Here is a 13,517-nt window from a genome sequence, read left to right as displayed (position 1 = left end):
ACCGGAGCACCCGGAGGAAACCCACGAGGTCACAGGGAGAAGGTGCAAACACTGTACAGACAGCACGCATGTTCAAGGTGGAACCCGGGTCTCTGGCACTGTGAGGCAGCAGCTCTACCGCTGTGCCACCATGCCACTCACTGTTAGCAAGTTCTACATGAAGGAAAATGTTGCACATCCTGACTCGATGCAAGCATCATCAAATGAGAACCGTTTTATTGAACGAAATAGAGCGACCTGGCATGGAAACAGGCCCTTCGGCCCACCTTGCCCATGCTGACCAAGATGCCCCATCCACTGGTCCCATTTGCCCGTGTTTGGCCCATATCACTCTAAGCCTTTCCTATCTATGTACATGTCCAAGTGTCTTTTAAATGCTACTATAATACCTACCTCAACTACCTCCTTTAGCAGATCATTCCCGACTCCCACCACCCTCCGAGTGAAAAAATTATCCCTCAGGTTCCTATTAAATCTTTCCCCTCTCACCTTAAAAACGTTGTTTATTCCCCCTTCTCTGGGTAAAAGATACTGTGCATTCACCCTATCTCTTCCCCTCATGATCTTGCACACCTTTATAAGTTCCCCCCTCATCCTCCTGCACTCCAATGAATAGAGTCCCAGCCTGCCCAACCTCTCCCTGTAGCTCAGGCCCTCGAGTCCTTGCAACATCCTCGTAAGGCAATATTCAATTTTCAATATTAGCAACGACACATTCTTGGAAAAATAACATTTGGCTAACTGAAGATCAACTGAGAGTTAGGAGAGGAACAGGGGGTACAATAATACTCAGAGTAGAGAGCAAAACCAGGATGGCCGTAGGAAGAATCCTTATCACACCTTGAGATCCAGATATTCCAGGTTCTTCTTCAGTTGCATGTACGTATCATCAGCCTGATGTTGCAAATAAAAAAATAAGACAAAATCAAAATCATTTTAATCATTTCTCCCAAATTCCTTTTAATCCTTATAGTGGACACTGCTTCAGATGGGAACATATAAATTCCACTGCATAGTACAACTCCAGAACATTGAATATCACAGATTAAATGTGTAGGAAGGAACTGCAGATACTGGTTTAAACTGACGATAGATACAAAAGGCTGGAGTAACTCAGCGGGACTGGCAGCATCTCCAGAGAAAACGAATGGGTGATGTTTCGGGTCGAGTTCGGGTCTGAAGAAGGGTCTTGACTTGAAACGCCACCTACTCCTTTTCTCCAGAGATGCTGCCTGACCTGCTGAGTTACTCCAGCTTTTTGTGCCTATCACAGATTAATACTGGGGATATTTTCAGATGATAAAATTGTCCAACTAAATTTAATCTGGATATTTCTCTGAAAGTTGTCTTTAAGGTATTGAGGGTACAAAGTTCTGGTTTTAAGCAATTGGTAAAGCAGGTGTGAATGTACACACATATACCTCAAGGCAGCCTCGACAGCAGATACTTGAGAATAAACTAAATGGTGTGCAGTAAAACATCGTTCAAGTTTCAATCCTTCCACCAATAAAAAAGCAGTCATGCATTCATACAGTAACATGCATTGGTCGATGAACACAAGGCTGGGCAGGAACGCAGACTATTTTAACAAAACACTGTTCAACAAAATCTACCATCACCTTAAAAAATTGAAGGTTTTAACATTTCACTGTCATGTACATGGGCATAGATCAGACTTCACCCAACAACAACAAATTATAAGGAAAAGTTAGAAGACACACTTTTCCGGCAAACTCCAGACAAATAAAAATGCAAATTAAAATAATTGGCAACAATATTCATGCTTTTGAAGTCAGAGAAATATTTTAAATGTAGGCCAAGAGAAATTAAACTCTTTAAAACTTCACAATTGGTAATTTGCAGAGAGCATAAAACAACATAATTTTCCCCAAGGTGGTTTAGGTGCAATTTCAAATTTGGGCAATTAATGGCAGGCCGAAAATTGCTGGCTCAAAGCAGTGCAAATATTATCCATCTGCCCTGTCTCTTACATGGCACTCAATGCTGAGAGCAAAATCTGCACTCTGTATCTTTATGTTGGCTCTATCTATTGTACTCGAGTTTATACTTGATTATATTTACGCATAGTGTTATTGGATTTGTATGAATAACATGCAAAACAGAGCTTTTCACTGTAGTTTGGTACACGTAACAATAATAAACCTAAAACCACCCACTAAAAGTAATGAATTTCCCTCCTTCTTTCCCAGAAAATACAAGCCAATTAGTAGAAACAAGGAACTACAGATGCTGGTTGATACACAAAAGGACACAAAGTGCTGGAGTAACTCAGCAGGCCAGGCAGCATCTCAGGAGAACATGGATAGGTGACGTTTCAGTTCAGGACCCTTCTTTAGACCTTCTTCGGAACCTTCTTCAGTCTGAAGAAGGGTCTCGACCCAAAACATCACCTATCCATGTTCTCCAGATGATGCTGCCTGACCTGCTGAGTTACACCAGCACTTGCACTGCGTGTCTATCTACTCTAGGGACTGAGAATTAGGAACTTGAGAGTTGGCACAGTGGTACAACTGGTAGAGCCGCTGACTCACAGCGCCAGAAATCCGGGTTCAATCCTGACCTCAGGTGCTGCCGGTGTGGAGTTTGCACGCTCTCCCCGTGACTGCGCGAGTTTTCTCCCACATTCCAAAGACGTGCGGGTTTGAAGGTTAATTGGCCTCTGTAAATTGGCCCCTAGTGTGAAGGGAGCGGATGAGAATGTAGGATAACATAGAACTGGTGTGAAGAGTGATCAATGGTTGGCATGGACTCGATGGGCCGAAGGGCCTGTGTCCATGCTGTATCTTTGTTTTCAATCAAACAGATTTTTTTGATCAATTAGATTTTTTTGATCAGAGATGCTGCCTGACTTTCCTCTTACTTTTTAACCAAATGGTCCCAAAAGTTTGGTTAGACAATTTACAATCAAATAATCTGTTGCAAAAAAAGTTGAAGCTGTAAAAAGGCTCGGCAATTTGTGGAAGCAATTGAATATTGTTGGTAAAAAGCAGAACAGGCTTTTGAAGACAATGAGGTAGAACAGGGAGAAGGTTCTGGAGCTTGTGCTGGCTCATTGTCAAACAGTACAGTCACATACAGCGGAAGGCGTCACCTCACAATGCACGGTGGAGACAAACAATCACCTCAGGTGACAAACGCAAGCCATACAGTGGCTGACCTGATGCATGGACTCGCCCAGTCTGTTTAGTTGCAACTGTTTAAGGGTATGGTTTCGGGCAGTGGCCAGCTGGGACTGGTGTCTCCGTAACCGGATCAGAAGCAAGGTGAGTTCTTCCAGCTGCAGGTAATATAGCGGGTCGGAAAGGGTGGTATTAGCAACTGCAGCATGTCAGGGAGTCATACAGGCCCTTGAGCCCAACTTGCCCATGCCCACCAACATGTCCCATCTACACCAGTCCCACCTGCCTGCGTTTGGCCCATATCCCTCAAAACCTATTCAATCCATGCACCTGTCTAAATGTTTATTCAGAAGTTCATAAATTATGGGAGCAAAGTTAGGCCATTCGGCCCAGAGTCTACTCTGCCATTCCATCATGGGCGATCTATCTTTCCCTCTCAACTCCATTCTCCTGCCTTCTCCTCAAAACGCTTGACACCACTAATCAAGAATCTGTCAATCTCCGCCTTTAAAACACGCAATGACTTGGCCTCCACAGCCGTCTGTGGCAATGAATTCCACTGATTCACCACCCTTTGGCTTAAATGTTGGGATAGTCCCAGCCTCAACTTCCTCCTCTGGCAACTCGTTCCATCACCCACACCCTTTGTGTAAACAAGTTACCCTCAGGTTCCTATTACATCTTTTCCCCCTCACCTTAAAGCAATGTCCTCTGCTTCTCAATTCCTGGCTAAAGTCTCAGTGATCTATTCTTCTCTTGATTTAGTACACATCTATAATGTCACCCCTCAGGCTCCTGCACTCTAAGGAACAATGGTCATAAGATCATAAGTAATAGGAGCAGAATTTGGCCATTTGGCCCATCAAGTCTACTCCGCCATTCAATCATGGCTTATCCACCTCTCCCTCGCATTCTCCTGCCTTCTCCCCACAACCCCTGACACTCGTACTTATCAAGAATCTATCTATTTCTGCCGTAGAAATATCCATTGACTTGGTCTCCACACCCTTCTGTGGCAAAGAATTCCACAGATTCACCACCCTCTGACTAAAGAAATTCCTTCTCATCTGTTTCCTGAAGGAACGTCCTTTAATTCTGAGGCTATGACCTCCAGTCCTACACTCTCCCACTAGTGGAAACATCCTCTCCACATCCACTCTATCCAAGCCCCAAGTCTGAGCCTGCTCAACCTCTCCCTGTAGCTAAGGCGTTCGAGTCCTGGTCACATCCATATAAATATTCTCTGTGCACAAGATTCAATGCACCTGTATCTTTCCACAGGCTGATCCCAATCTAGATCTAACCAGAGGATTTAGTAACATTCACTTAACCAGCTCAGCATCGGGCATCCAAAGTGCTGAGAATCTCAAGACAGGGACATGCATGATTAGTTTTTCTTTGCATAGGCTTCTGAAGTAGAAAGCAATGTTAATCATTAGTGAGAGACACAAGGAATTGCAGATGCTGGTTTACCAAAACAAAGTGCTGGAGTACCTCAGGAGGTCAGGCAGCGTCCCTGGAAGGCATGGGGTAAGGTGTCCTTCCACCCATATCCCTCCCTTCAGCTTCATATTTCACCACTCCTCTTCTCCCCTTGTCTGACACTCTTTTGTTTCCCTTTCACCTCTCGCTTTTGTCCACCCATCTGCCATTCAACCCCGCTCAACCCTCACCTGTATCCACCTATCGCTCACCAGGCTTTGTCCTGCCCCCACCTCACTTTTACATGGGGGATTCTGAAGACAATTGGTGTGAAGAAAGGCCCCACACCAAAACATTGCCTGTCCATTCCCTCCATCGATACTGCCTGACCCACTCACTTCCTCCAGCATTTTGTCATTCAAAAAAATGAATTATTTTATTTACTCAAATTTACTCAAACACCAATTGCAAAGTTAGATACAATCCCATTTTCAACTTCCCAATTAATTTGGCGGCTGTGATAATAGCATTCCGCAAGATGAACAAAAGCAAACATATCAGGTGTTCCTCTTCATTCCAAGCATAAAGTTATCTACTTTTGCACACTATCAACTGAGAGCCCACTTCAGTCCTTGCAAAATGAAATAAACTGGGTATGCTTCAAACAAGGCATCTGTGCTGGGACCTCTGCTGTTTCTGACAATGTATTAATGACTTTGATGTAAACGTACACGGGTTGGTTCGATAAGACTCTATAAGGTGCTGGTCATAAGGAATAGGAGTAGAATTAGGCCATTCAAAATGGCTGATCCATCTTTCCCTGCTACACTCATTCTCCTGCCTTCTCCCCATCACCTCTGACACATGTACTAATCAAGAATCTACCTATCTTTGCCTTAAAAATATCCACTGGGCCCCATATCTGAGGAAGGATGTGCTGGCTCTGGAGAGGGTCCAGAGGAGGTTTACGAGAATGATCCCAGGAATGAGTGGGTTAGCATATGATGAGCATTTGACACCACTGGGCCTGTACGCGCTGGAGTTTAGACGGTTGAGGGGGGACTTCATTGTAACTTACAGAACAATGAAAGGCATAGATAGAGTGGATTTATTCACAAAATGCTGGAGTAACTCAGCAGGTCAGGCAACATCTCGGGAGAGAAGGAATGGGTGACGTTTCGGGTGAAGAAGGGTCTCGACCCGAAACGTCACCCATTCCTTCTCTCCCGAAATGCTGCCTGACCTGCTGAGTTACTCCAGCATTTTGTGAATAAATTGATTTGTACCAGCATCTGCAGTTATCTTCTTATAGAGTGGACATGGAAAGGATGTTTCCACTGGTGGGAGAGTCTAGGACCAGGGGTCATAGCCTCAGAATTAAAGGGCAGAATTAAAGGGCATTCTTTAAGAAAGGTGAGGAGGAATTTCAGTAGTCAGAGGGTGGTGAAACTGGAATTATTTGCCACAGAGGGCTGTGGAGGCCAAGTCAGTGGATATTTTGAAAGCAGAGATAGACAAAAAATGTCATTCGAACGGGTGTCAAAGGTAGGAAAATGGGATTAGGAGGCAGAAATCAGCCATGGTTGAATGATGGAGTGGACTCGATGGGTTGAATGGCCGAATTCTACCCCTATAACATGGTAACTTTGCAAATGATACCAAGATTGTTGGGGTCACAGACGGTGAGAAAGACTATCAATGCGTACAGCGGGATACACGTAGATCAGCTACACAAAGAAAAATGGCAGATGCAATGAAATTTGAGCAAGTGGACTTAGGGAGGTCAAACACAATTCATAGATGATGCTTACAGCATGGATGTACAGAGGAATCCTGTGGTCCAGGTCCATCACTCTCTGAAAGTGGCAACACATGGAGATGGAGTGGTAAAGAGAGCATCTGGTGTTCTTACTTTCACAGGTCGGGGCATAGAGTGCAAGAGTAAGGAAGTCATGATGCAGCTTTATTGAGCTTCGGTTAAGCTGCATTTGGAGTATTGCGTGCAGTTCTGGTCGCCACTTTACAGGAAGGATGTGGAAGGTTTGGAAAGGGTGTAGAAGAGATTTACTGGGGTGATGCCTGGATCAGGGGGTACTAGCTAAAGGGAGAGGTTGGACAGACTGGGATTGTTTTCCCTGGAGGCTGCGGGTTGGTGGACATACATAAAATGCTGAGAGGCACAATCAGAACTTGTTTCCCAGGATGGACATATCAACAACCAGAGGGCACCGTTTTAAGGCGAGGGAGGCTAAGTTTGAAGGAGATGTGCAGGCAAGTTTTATTTTTACAGAGATGGTGGTGGGTACCTGGAATGCGCTGCCAAGGGTGGTGGTGGAGGCAGATACTAAAGTGGCATTTAAGAAGCTTTTGGATAGTCTATGGGTTATGTGCAGGCAGATCTGAGTTGGTCTTATCAGCAAGTTCAGCGGAGACATTGTGGGCCAAAGGGCCTGTTCCTGTGCTGTTCTGTTCTAGGTTTTATGATGCTAGGATGCAGTAACTCTTTGCGTGCAGGTCCCTGAGGAGCATCTACTCATTCAATAAAATCACCCCACTCTTTTACTTGTGTTTTCCTTGATTGTATTTATGTACAGTATTTTCTTATTGAGACACAGGGAACTGCAGAGGCTGGTTTACAATAATAGACACAAAGTGCTGGAGTAACTCAGTTGGTCAGGCTGCATCTCTGGAGAGTAAGGATAGGCGATGTTTTGGGTCAGAAATCTTCTTCAGATTAGTCTGATCCTGACCCAAATGGTCGCCTATCCAGACTGAAGAAGTTCTCGGAGAAGGTTCAGAAGGTCTGAAGAAAGGTCCTGAACCAAAACGTCACCTATCCATGCCTTCCAGAGATGTTGCCTGACCCACTGAGTTACTCCAGCACTCTGTGAAACGTCACCTATCCATGCCTTCCAGAGATGTTGCCTGACCCGCTGAGTTACTCCAGCACTCTGTGTTTTGCATTATCTGATTTAGTTGGTTGGCACACACTCTAAAGCATTTCACTGTATTTCACCTCGGTACACGTGACAATAAACTAAATAGGAAACACTGCTAGAACCAATGCTTTTTAGATGGTTCATGAGTGCACATACAATAGAGATTGTCACATTGCAGTCTACTGCATAAAGTTGTGCACCAGATTTATAAAAGATAACGATTTGTTCCAGAGTACCTGATAAGTAAATGTACATTTGTATAATATTTGGCTCAAACTTTTAGACATCGCTGGTAATTCAACAGCGGAGTGACAAAGACAAGTAATGCATTAAACACTTTCAAAACCAGCCCCATAGAAAATGTTGATGAAACCAGTGCGTTTCCAATTTGAAAGTAAATAGCATGCTGACCACTCATGATATAATGGAGTATGTTTGAGTCATTGCCAAAGCATTCTGTGGCTCGGTAAACTCTTCTGAATCTAATGATTACTGCTTCCACATCAGGCAGTGAAGTGGAACGATATGATTGTCATTTAGGACAAAATGTGGATCGTTGGAAAAACAATGGATGGGTATGGAACAAGAAAGGCAATGAAATAGTAATAAAATATAATATAAAAAATAATACATAGAAATGAAATAGTAATAAAATATACAGTAACAAAAATATAAATTTAATATATAGAAATACAATAGATATGAAATGTTTAATGTATATTATATATATACCATTTCATATATATATGGTATTTTGTGTTTATGTATGTGTGTATATGTGTCCAAATACACACACACACACATATATATATAAAATCTAAATTGAATATATAGAAATAAAATATATTTCTGCATACTTACTGAAAGTAAGAATGCAGGTAACAGCAGGCAGTGAAGAAAGCTAATGGCATGTTGGCCTTCATAACAAGAGGAGTTGAGAACAGGAGCAAAGAGGTCCTTCTGCAGTTGTACAGGACCCTGGTGAGACCGCACCTGGAGTACTGTGTGCAGTTTTGGTCTCCAAATTTGAGGAAGGACATTCTTGCTATTGAGGGCGTGCAACGTAGGTTCACGAGGTTAATTCCCGGGATGGCGGGACTGTCATATGTTGAAAGACTGGAGCGACTGGGCTTGTATACACTGGTATTTAGAAGGATGAAAGAGGTTCTTTTTGAAATATATAAGACTATTAAGGGGTTGGACACGCTAGAGGCAGGAAACATGCTCCCGTTGTTGGGGGACTCCAGAACCAGGGGCCACAGTTTAAGAATAAGGGGTAGGCCATTTGGAACGGAGGTGAGGAAACATTTTTTCACTCAGAGAGTTGTGAATCTGTGGAATTCTCTGCCTCAGAAGGCAGTGGAGGCCAATTCTCTGGATGCTTTCAAGAGAGTTAGATAAAGCTCTTAATGATAGTGGAGTCAGGGGGTATGGGGAGAAGGCAGGAACGGGGTACTGATTGTGGATGATCAGCCACGATCACAGTAAATGACCAGTGCGTTTCCAATTTGAAAGTAAATAGCATGCTGACCACTCATGATATAATGGAGTATGTTTGAGTCATTGCCAAAGCATTCTGTGGCTCGGTAAACTCTTCTGAATCTAATGATTACTGCTTCCACATCAGGCAGTGAAGTGGAACGATATGATTGTCATTTAGGACAAAATGTGGATCGTTGGAAAAACAATGGATGGGTGCTGGCTCGAAGGGCCGAATGGCCTCCTCCTGCACCTATTGTCTATTGTCTAAATATAGAGTGATTCAAAATATATGTATAAATATAATTAACAGAATAAAATATTTCGAAATAGAAATAAAATATCTGGTCTTCAACACATCTATTTATCCACTTAACGTTTGCATAGAGCGTGAAGCTTTGAATGTTAAGTGTGCAACATGATAAGTCCTAAAGCAGTTTTCTCCAGTATCAATTCACATGTGTGAAACCAGATCACTGAGGGAACATAATTAAGAAATATAATTTGTAATTTCTCATTTTTCGACCTTACTGAGCACTGCAGGGGTGTTACTCTTTTGACTGTGAGGAGCAGTACGATGAGGGTTGCCAACTGTCCCGTATTGGCCGGGACATCACGTATTTTGGGCTAAATTGGTTTGTCCCATACGGGACCGCCCTTGTCCCGTATTAGTAGGGTTGCCAACTTCCTCACTCCCAAATAAGGGACACAGGGTGATGTCACCGCCCCGCGCCACCTCACCCAGCCAGCGGCCACGTGCTCCCGCTCCACCAATGGCGGCCGCCATTGGTGGAGCGGGAGCACGTGGCCGCTGGCTGGGTAACGTCACGTGGGGCGCGGAGCGGTGACGTCACCTTGTCCCGTATTTGGGAGTGAGGAAGTTGGCAGCCCTAAGTACAATGATCGTGACATGAAATTGAATGGTGAATTATTTGAACCCATCCTCCCTAATTTAGTGATATAATTATCCGGTTCTTTATTTCTTGTACTTACGGTCTTTCCATGCAGGCTTGGCGCGCTGACAGTGTGTGTCATGTAACCCATGGGTGGCATGGAACGCCTGTCCACATGAGCCGAACCCTGCAGAACACACAACTCAAAGTTAACGCTGCTTCATTGCATATCAACAATAAAGAAACAAATCAGTTCAATGAATTCTAACGCGAAGGATGTCAATTCTACCAGAGCTGAACTACATTGCAGGGTTAAACAGGTTATTGCCAAGACTGACCAAGAGTGAACTATTGGTTGTGGTATTGGGTTCACAGACTCACACAGCACAGAACAGGCCCTTCAGCCCAACGAGTCCATGCCGACCAAGATACCCTGTGTAAGCTTGCCCAATTTGCCACATCCCCATCCATGTCCAAGTGTCTTTACAGCACCTGTCTCAATCGCCTCCTTGTTTGACCACCCACCACGCTCTGGGTGAAAAGGTTGCCCCTCAGCTTTACATTCCACAGGACCTGTTTCTGCACTGTATGACTAACATGAGGTGTATCTTCTTCATCTATCTGGGATTGTCTTGTTCAGCGCGGAAAAAATAGTTTGAGGTTTAGTTCAGAGATATAGCGTATAAACAGTCCCTTCGGCCCACCGTGTCCGCGCCGACCAGCGATCCCCGCACATTAACACTACCCTACACACACTAAGGACAATTTACACTTACACCAAGCCAATTAACCTACAAGCCTACGTCTTTGGAGTGTGGGAGGAAACCGAAGATCTCGGAGAAAACCCACGCGGTAACAGGGAGAACGTACAAACTCCGTACAGACAGCACCGGTAGTCGGGATCGAACCCTGGGTCTCTGGCGCTGCAAGCGCTGTCAGGCAGCAGCTCTACCGCTAAGCCACTGTGCCGCGATTAGATCTCCTAATTTGAAACATCACCTCAGGAATCACCGTACAAAGGGAACGGTACAGTCTATTTTCCAAACAGAGGTCACCATGGCTTCAAAGAGTACAAAGTACGTCAGCGGGCCAGGCAGCATCTGTGGAGAACATGGATAGGTGATGTTTCGGGTCGGGACCCTTCTTCAGACTGATTATAGGGAGGGCAAGTCAGTGGGGAATGCTGGGAGAGAGGAGAGGCAGGGCAAAGCGCGGCAGGCAATAGGTGGACACAGGCGAGGGGGGTGGGGACTGATGGTCTGAAGAAAGATCCCGACCCGAAACATCACCCATTCTTTCTCTCCAGATTTGCTGCCTGACCCACTGAGTGACTCCAACATTTTGTGTCTATCTTCGGGGTGTTTTGATAGGCAGATGGTTGGATCAAAGCCCTGAGATGTGCAGGGACATGGCTAGGAACGGTTTAAAGGGATATGGGCCAAATGAGACTAGATTAGATGAGGCAGCTCGGTTGACATGGATGAGATGGATTGAACGACCTCTCGCTGTGCTGTGTGACTCTATGACTAAGTGAGTCCTCTTCACCTAACTGGGATTATCTGGTTAGGATAGAGACATAGAAAAATAGGTGCAGGAGGAGGCCATTTGCCCTTCGAGCCAATATGATCATGGTTGATCATCTAAAATCAGTGCCCTGTTCCAGCTTTTTCCTCATATCCCGTTATTCCTTTAGCTCTTAGAGCTAAATCTAAACAAAAGGTTCAAGATTCGATCTCCCAACTTTAAGCATCATCTGGCTAATCACTGCACAAATGGAAAAGGTTCAGACTATTTCCAAAAGACCCAAAACGTCACCTATCCATGTTCTCCAGAGATGCTGCCTGACCCGCTGAGTTACTCCAGCACTCTGTGAAACGTCACCTAGCCATGTTCTCCACAGATGCTGCCTGACCCGCTGAGTTACTCCAGCACTCTGTGAAACGTCACCTAGCCATGTTCTCCACAGATGCTGCCTGACCCGCTGAGTTACTCCAGCACTCTGGGCCAATCTCAGGGCTGCTCATGGGCCTTACCTTTGTCAATAGGTGGTGCTCTCCCCTGGGTGACGCTGCCAGGAAGATGTCAGAGGACCTCTGTTCCGGGGGTTTCACAGTGAGCCTCTCGGCAGGGGTGTGGGGTCTTCGGGGGGGCAGGGTTTTGGGGGGTGGGGGGGGTGGGAGATCGGAGGGAGACGGAGGCACGGAGATTGAGCGAGGAAAGTCGGAGGCAGACTTTGGTATGCCAGGGTGGAGGTCGGTGGAGTAGTGCGGGGCGGTGGGGCTGCCGTGCTTGAAGTGTTGCCTCTGCTGCCACTCGTACAGCTGCCACACCATGCCCTCCTTGTTGGCCCGCCGGTCTTCGTGCGTCATCCTCAGGTGACTGACGCGGTCCTGGGCATACTTGTAGTCACTGGGCAGGTGTCGGGGCAAGGGTGGCGAGCTTTCCAAAGGCTGCCCGACATTCTTTGGCAGAGTTTGATAACTTTCGGAGTAAGGCTGAGCTGGGTTGACTGCTCTGTGTGGAAGGGTTTGCGTGGATGAGAGGCTGCAAAGACACAGACGTACAGAAGTGTAAACGGCAAATTATAATTCAAAACACTGTGCAGCAGTTTGAAGAAATGTTGTCATTCCCCCCGCAGATGCTGCCTGACCTGCTGAGTTCCTCCAGCACTTGGAGTTTTGCTCAGGATTCCAGCATCTGCAGTTCTCGGCCACTCCCTCTTCTCCCCTCTCCCATCAGGCAAGAGGTACAGAAGTTTGGAAACGTACACCTCCAGATTCAGGGACAGTTTCTTCCCAGGCAACTGAACCGTCCTCTCACTAACCAGAGAGCGTTCTGACCTCCCATCTACCTCATTGGAGACCTTCAAACTTTGAGTCCTTTAATCGGACTTTTCTGGACTATATCTTGGATAAAGTGTTATTCCCTTTATCCTGTATCTGTAACTGTGGACAGCTTGACTGTAATCATGTAGTCTTTTCACTGACTGGACAGCACGCAACAAAAAGCTTTACCCTGTAACTCGGTACAAGTTCAGTTTTAGTTTTAGAGATACAGCACGGAAACACCCCCTTTGCCCCACCGAGTCTACATCGACCAGCGATCTCCGCACAGTAACACTACCCAACACACACTGAGAACAATTTACATTTATACCAAGCCAATTAACCGACGAACATGTACATCTTTGGAGTGTGGGAGGAAACCGAAGATCATGGAGAAAACCCATGCAGGTGACGGGGAGAACGTACTAACTCTGTACAGACAGCACCCGTATCAAACCCGGGTCTCTGGCGCTGTAAGGCAGTTGCTCCACATCTACGCCATCATGCCACAATTGGCAATAATAAACTAAACTAAACTAAACCTTGTGCCTCAGTAATAATGTCTTCACTCAGCTAAGATGACAACATGAGCTGATTGGTGATCCGTCACAAGTTTGAGAGGTCTTGCACAGAACGAACGTGACAATCAGGATGAAGCTACAGAAGCCAGAAAGCCGTGACCTCCAGGTTCAGGAACAGCGTCTACCCCACCACCGTCAGCCTCGTCAACACTAACCTCAACCCCAACTCAGCAACTATGATCCACCAAGGACTTCAGTTTTAGTACCGACTTTGGTTTTGCACTGTCACAGTATTACT

The 13,517-nt window shown here is 45.4% G+C and overlaps 1 protein-coding gene across 3 annotated transcripts in view; it reads right to left on the bottom strand.

The window, feature by feature from the left end:
• Positions 1-13,517, bottom strand: part of plekha7b (pleckstrin homology domain containing, family A member 7b) — a 293,659-nt gene that overhangs the window by 58,499 nt on the left and 221,643 nt on the right. The window contains exons 11-14 of one of the 3 annotated variants that reach the window (XM_078414956.1): positions 11,907-12,417; positions 9,974-10,060; positions 3,179-3,298; positions 841-894 (exon numbers count right to left, since the gene is read on the bottom strand). In XM_078414956.1, coding sequence (XP_078271082.1) covers positions 841-894; positions 3,179-3,298; positions 9,974-10,060; positions 11,907-12,417 — 772 coding nt within the window. The remainder of the gene's footprint in view (positions 1-840; positions 895-3,178; positions 3,299-9,973; positions 10,061-11,906; positions 12,418-13,517) is intronic. The other 2 variants (XM_078414957.1, XM_078414959.1) reach the window with 2 other exon arrangements.

This window comes from Rhinoraja longicauda, chromosome 18, assembly GCF_053455715.1.
Source record: "Rhinoraja longicauda isolate Sanriku21f chromosome 18, sRhiLon1.1, whole genome shotgun sequence".
Classification (NCBI taxonomy): Eukaryota; Metazoa; Chordata; class Chondrichthyes; order Rajiformes; family Arhynchobatidae; genus Rhinoraja; species Rhinoraja longicauda.
Note: the sequence above shows the minus strand (reverse complement) of the source record. Positions and strands in the feature narration are given on the sequence as shown.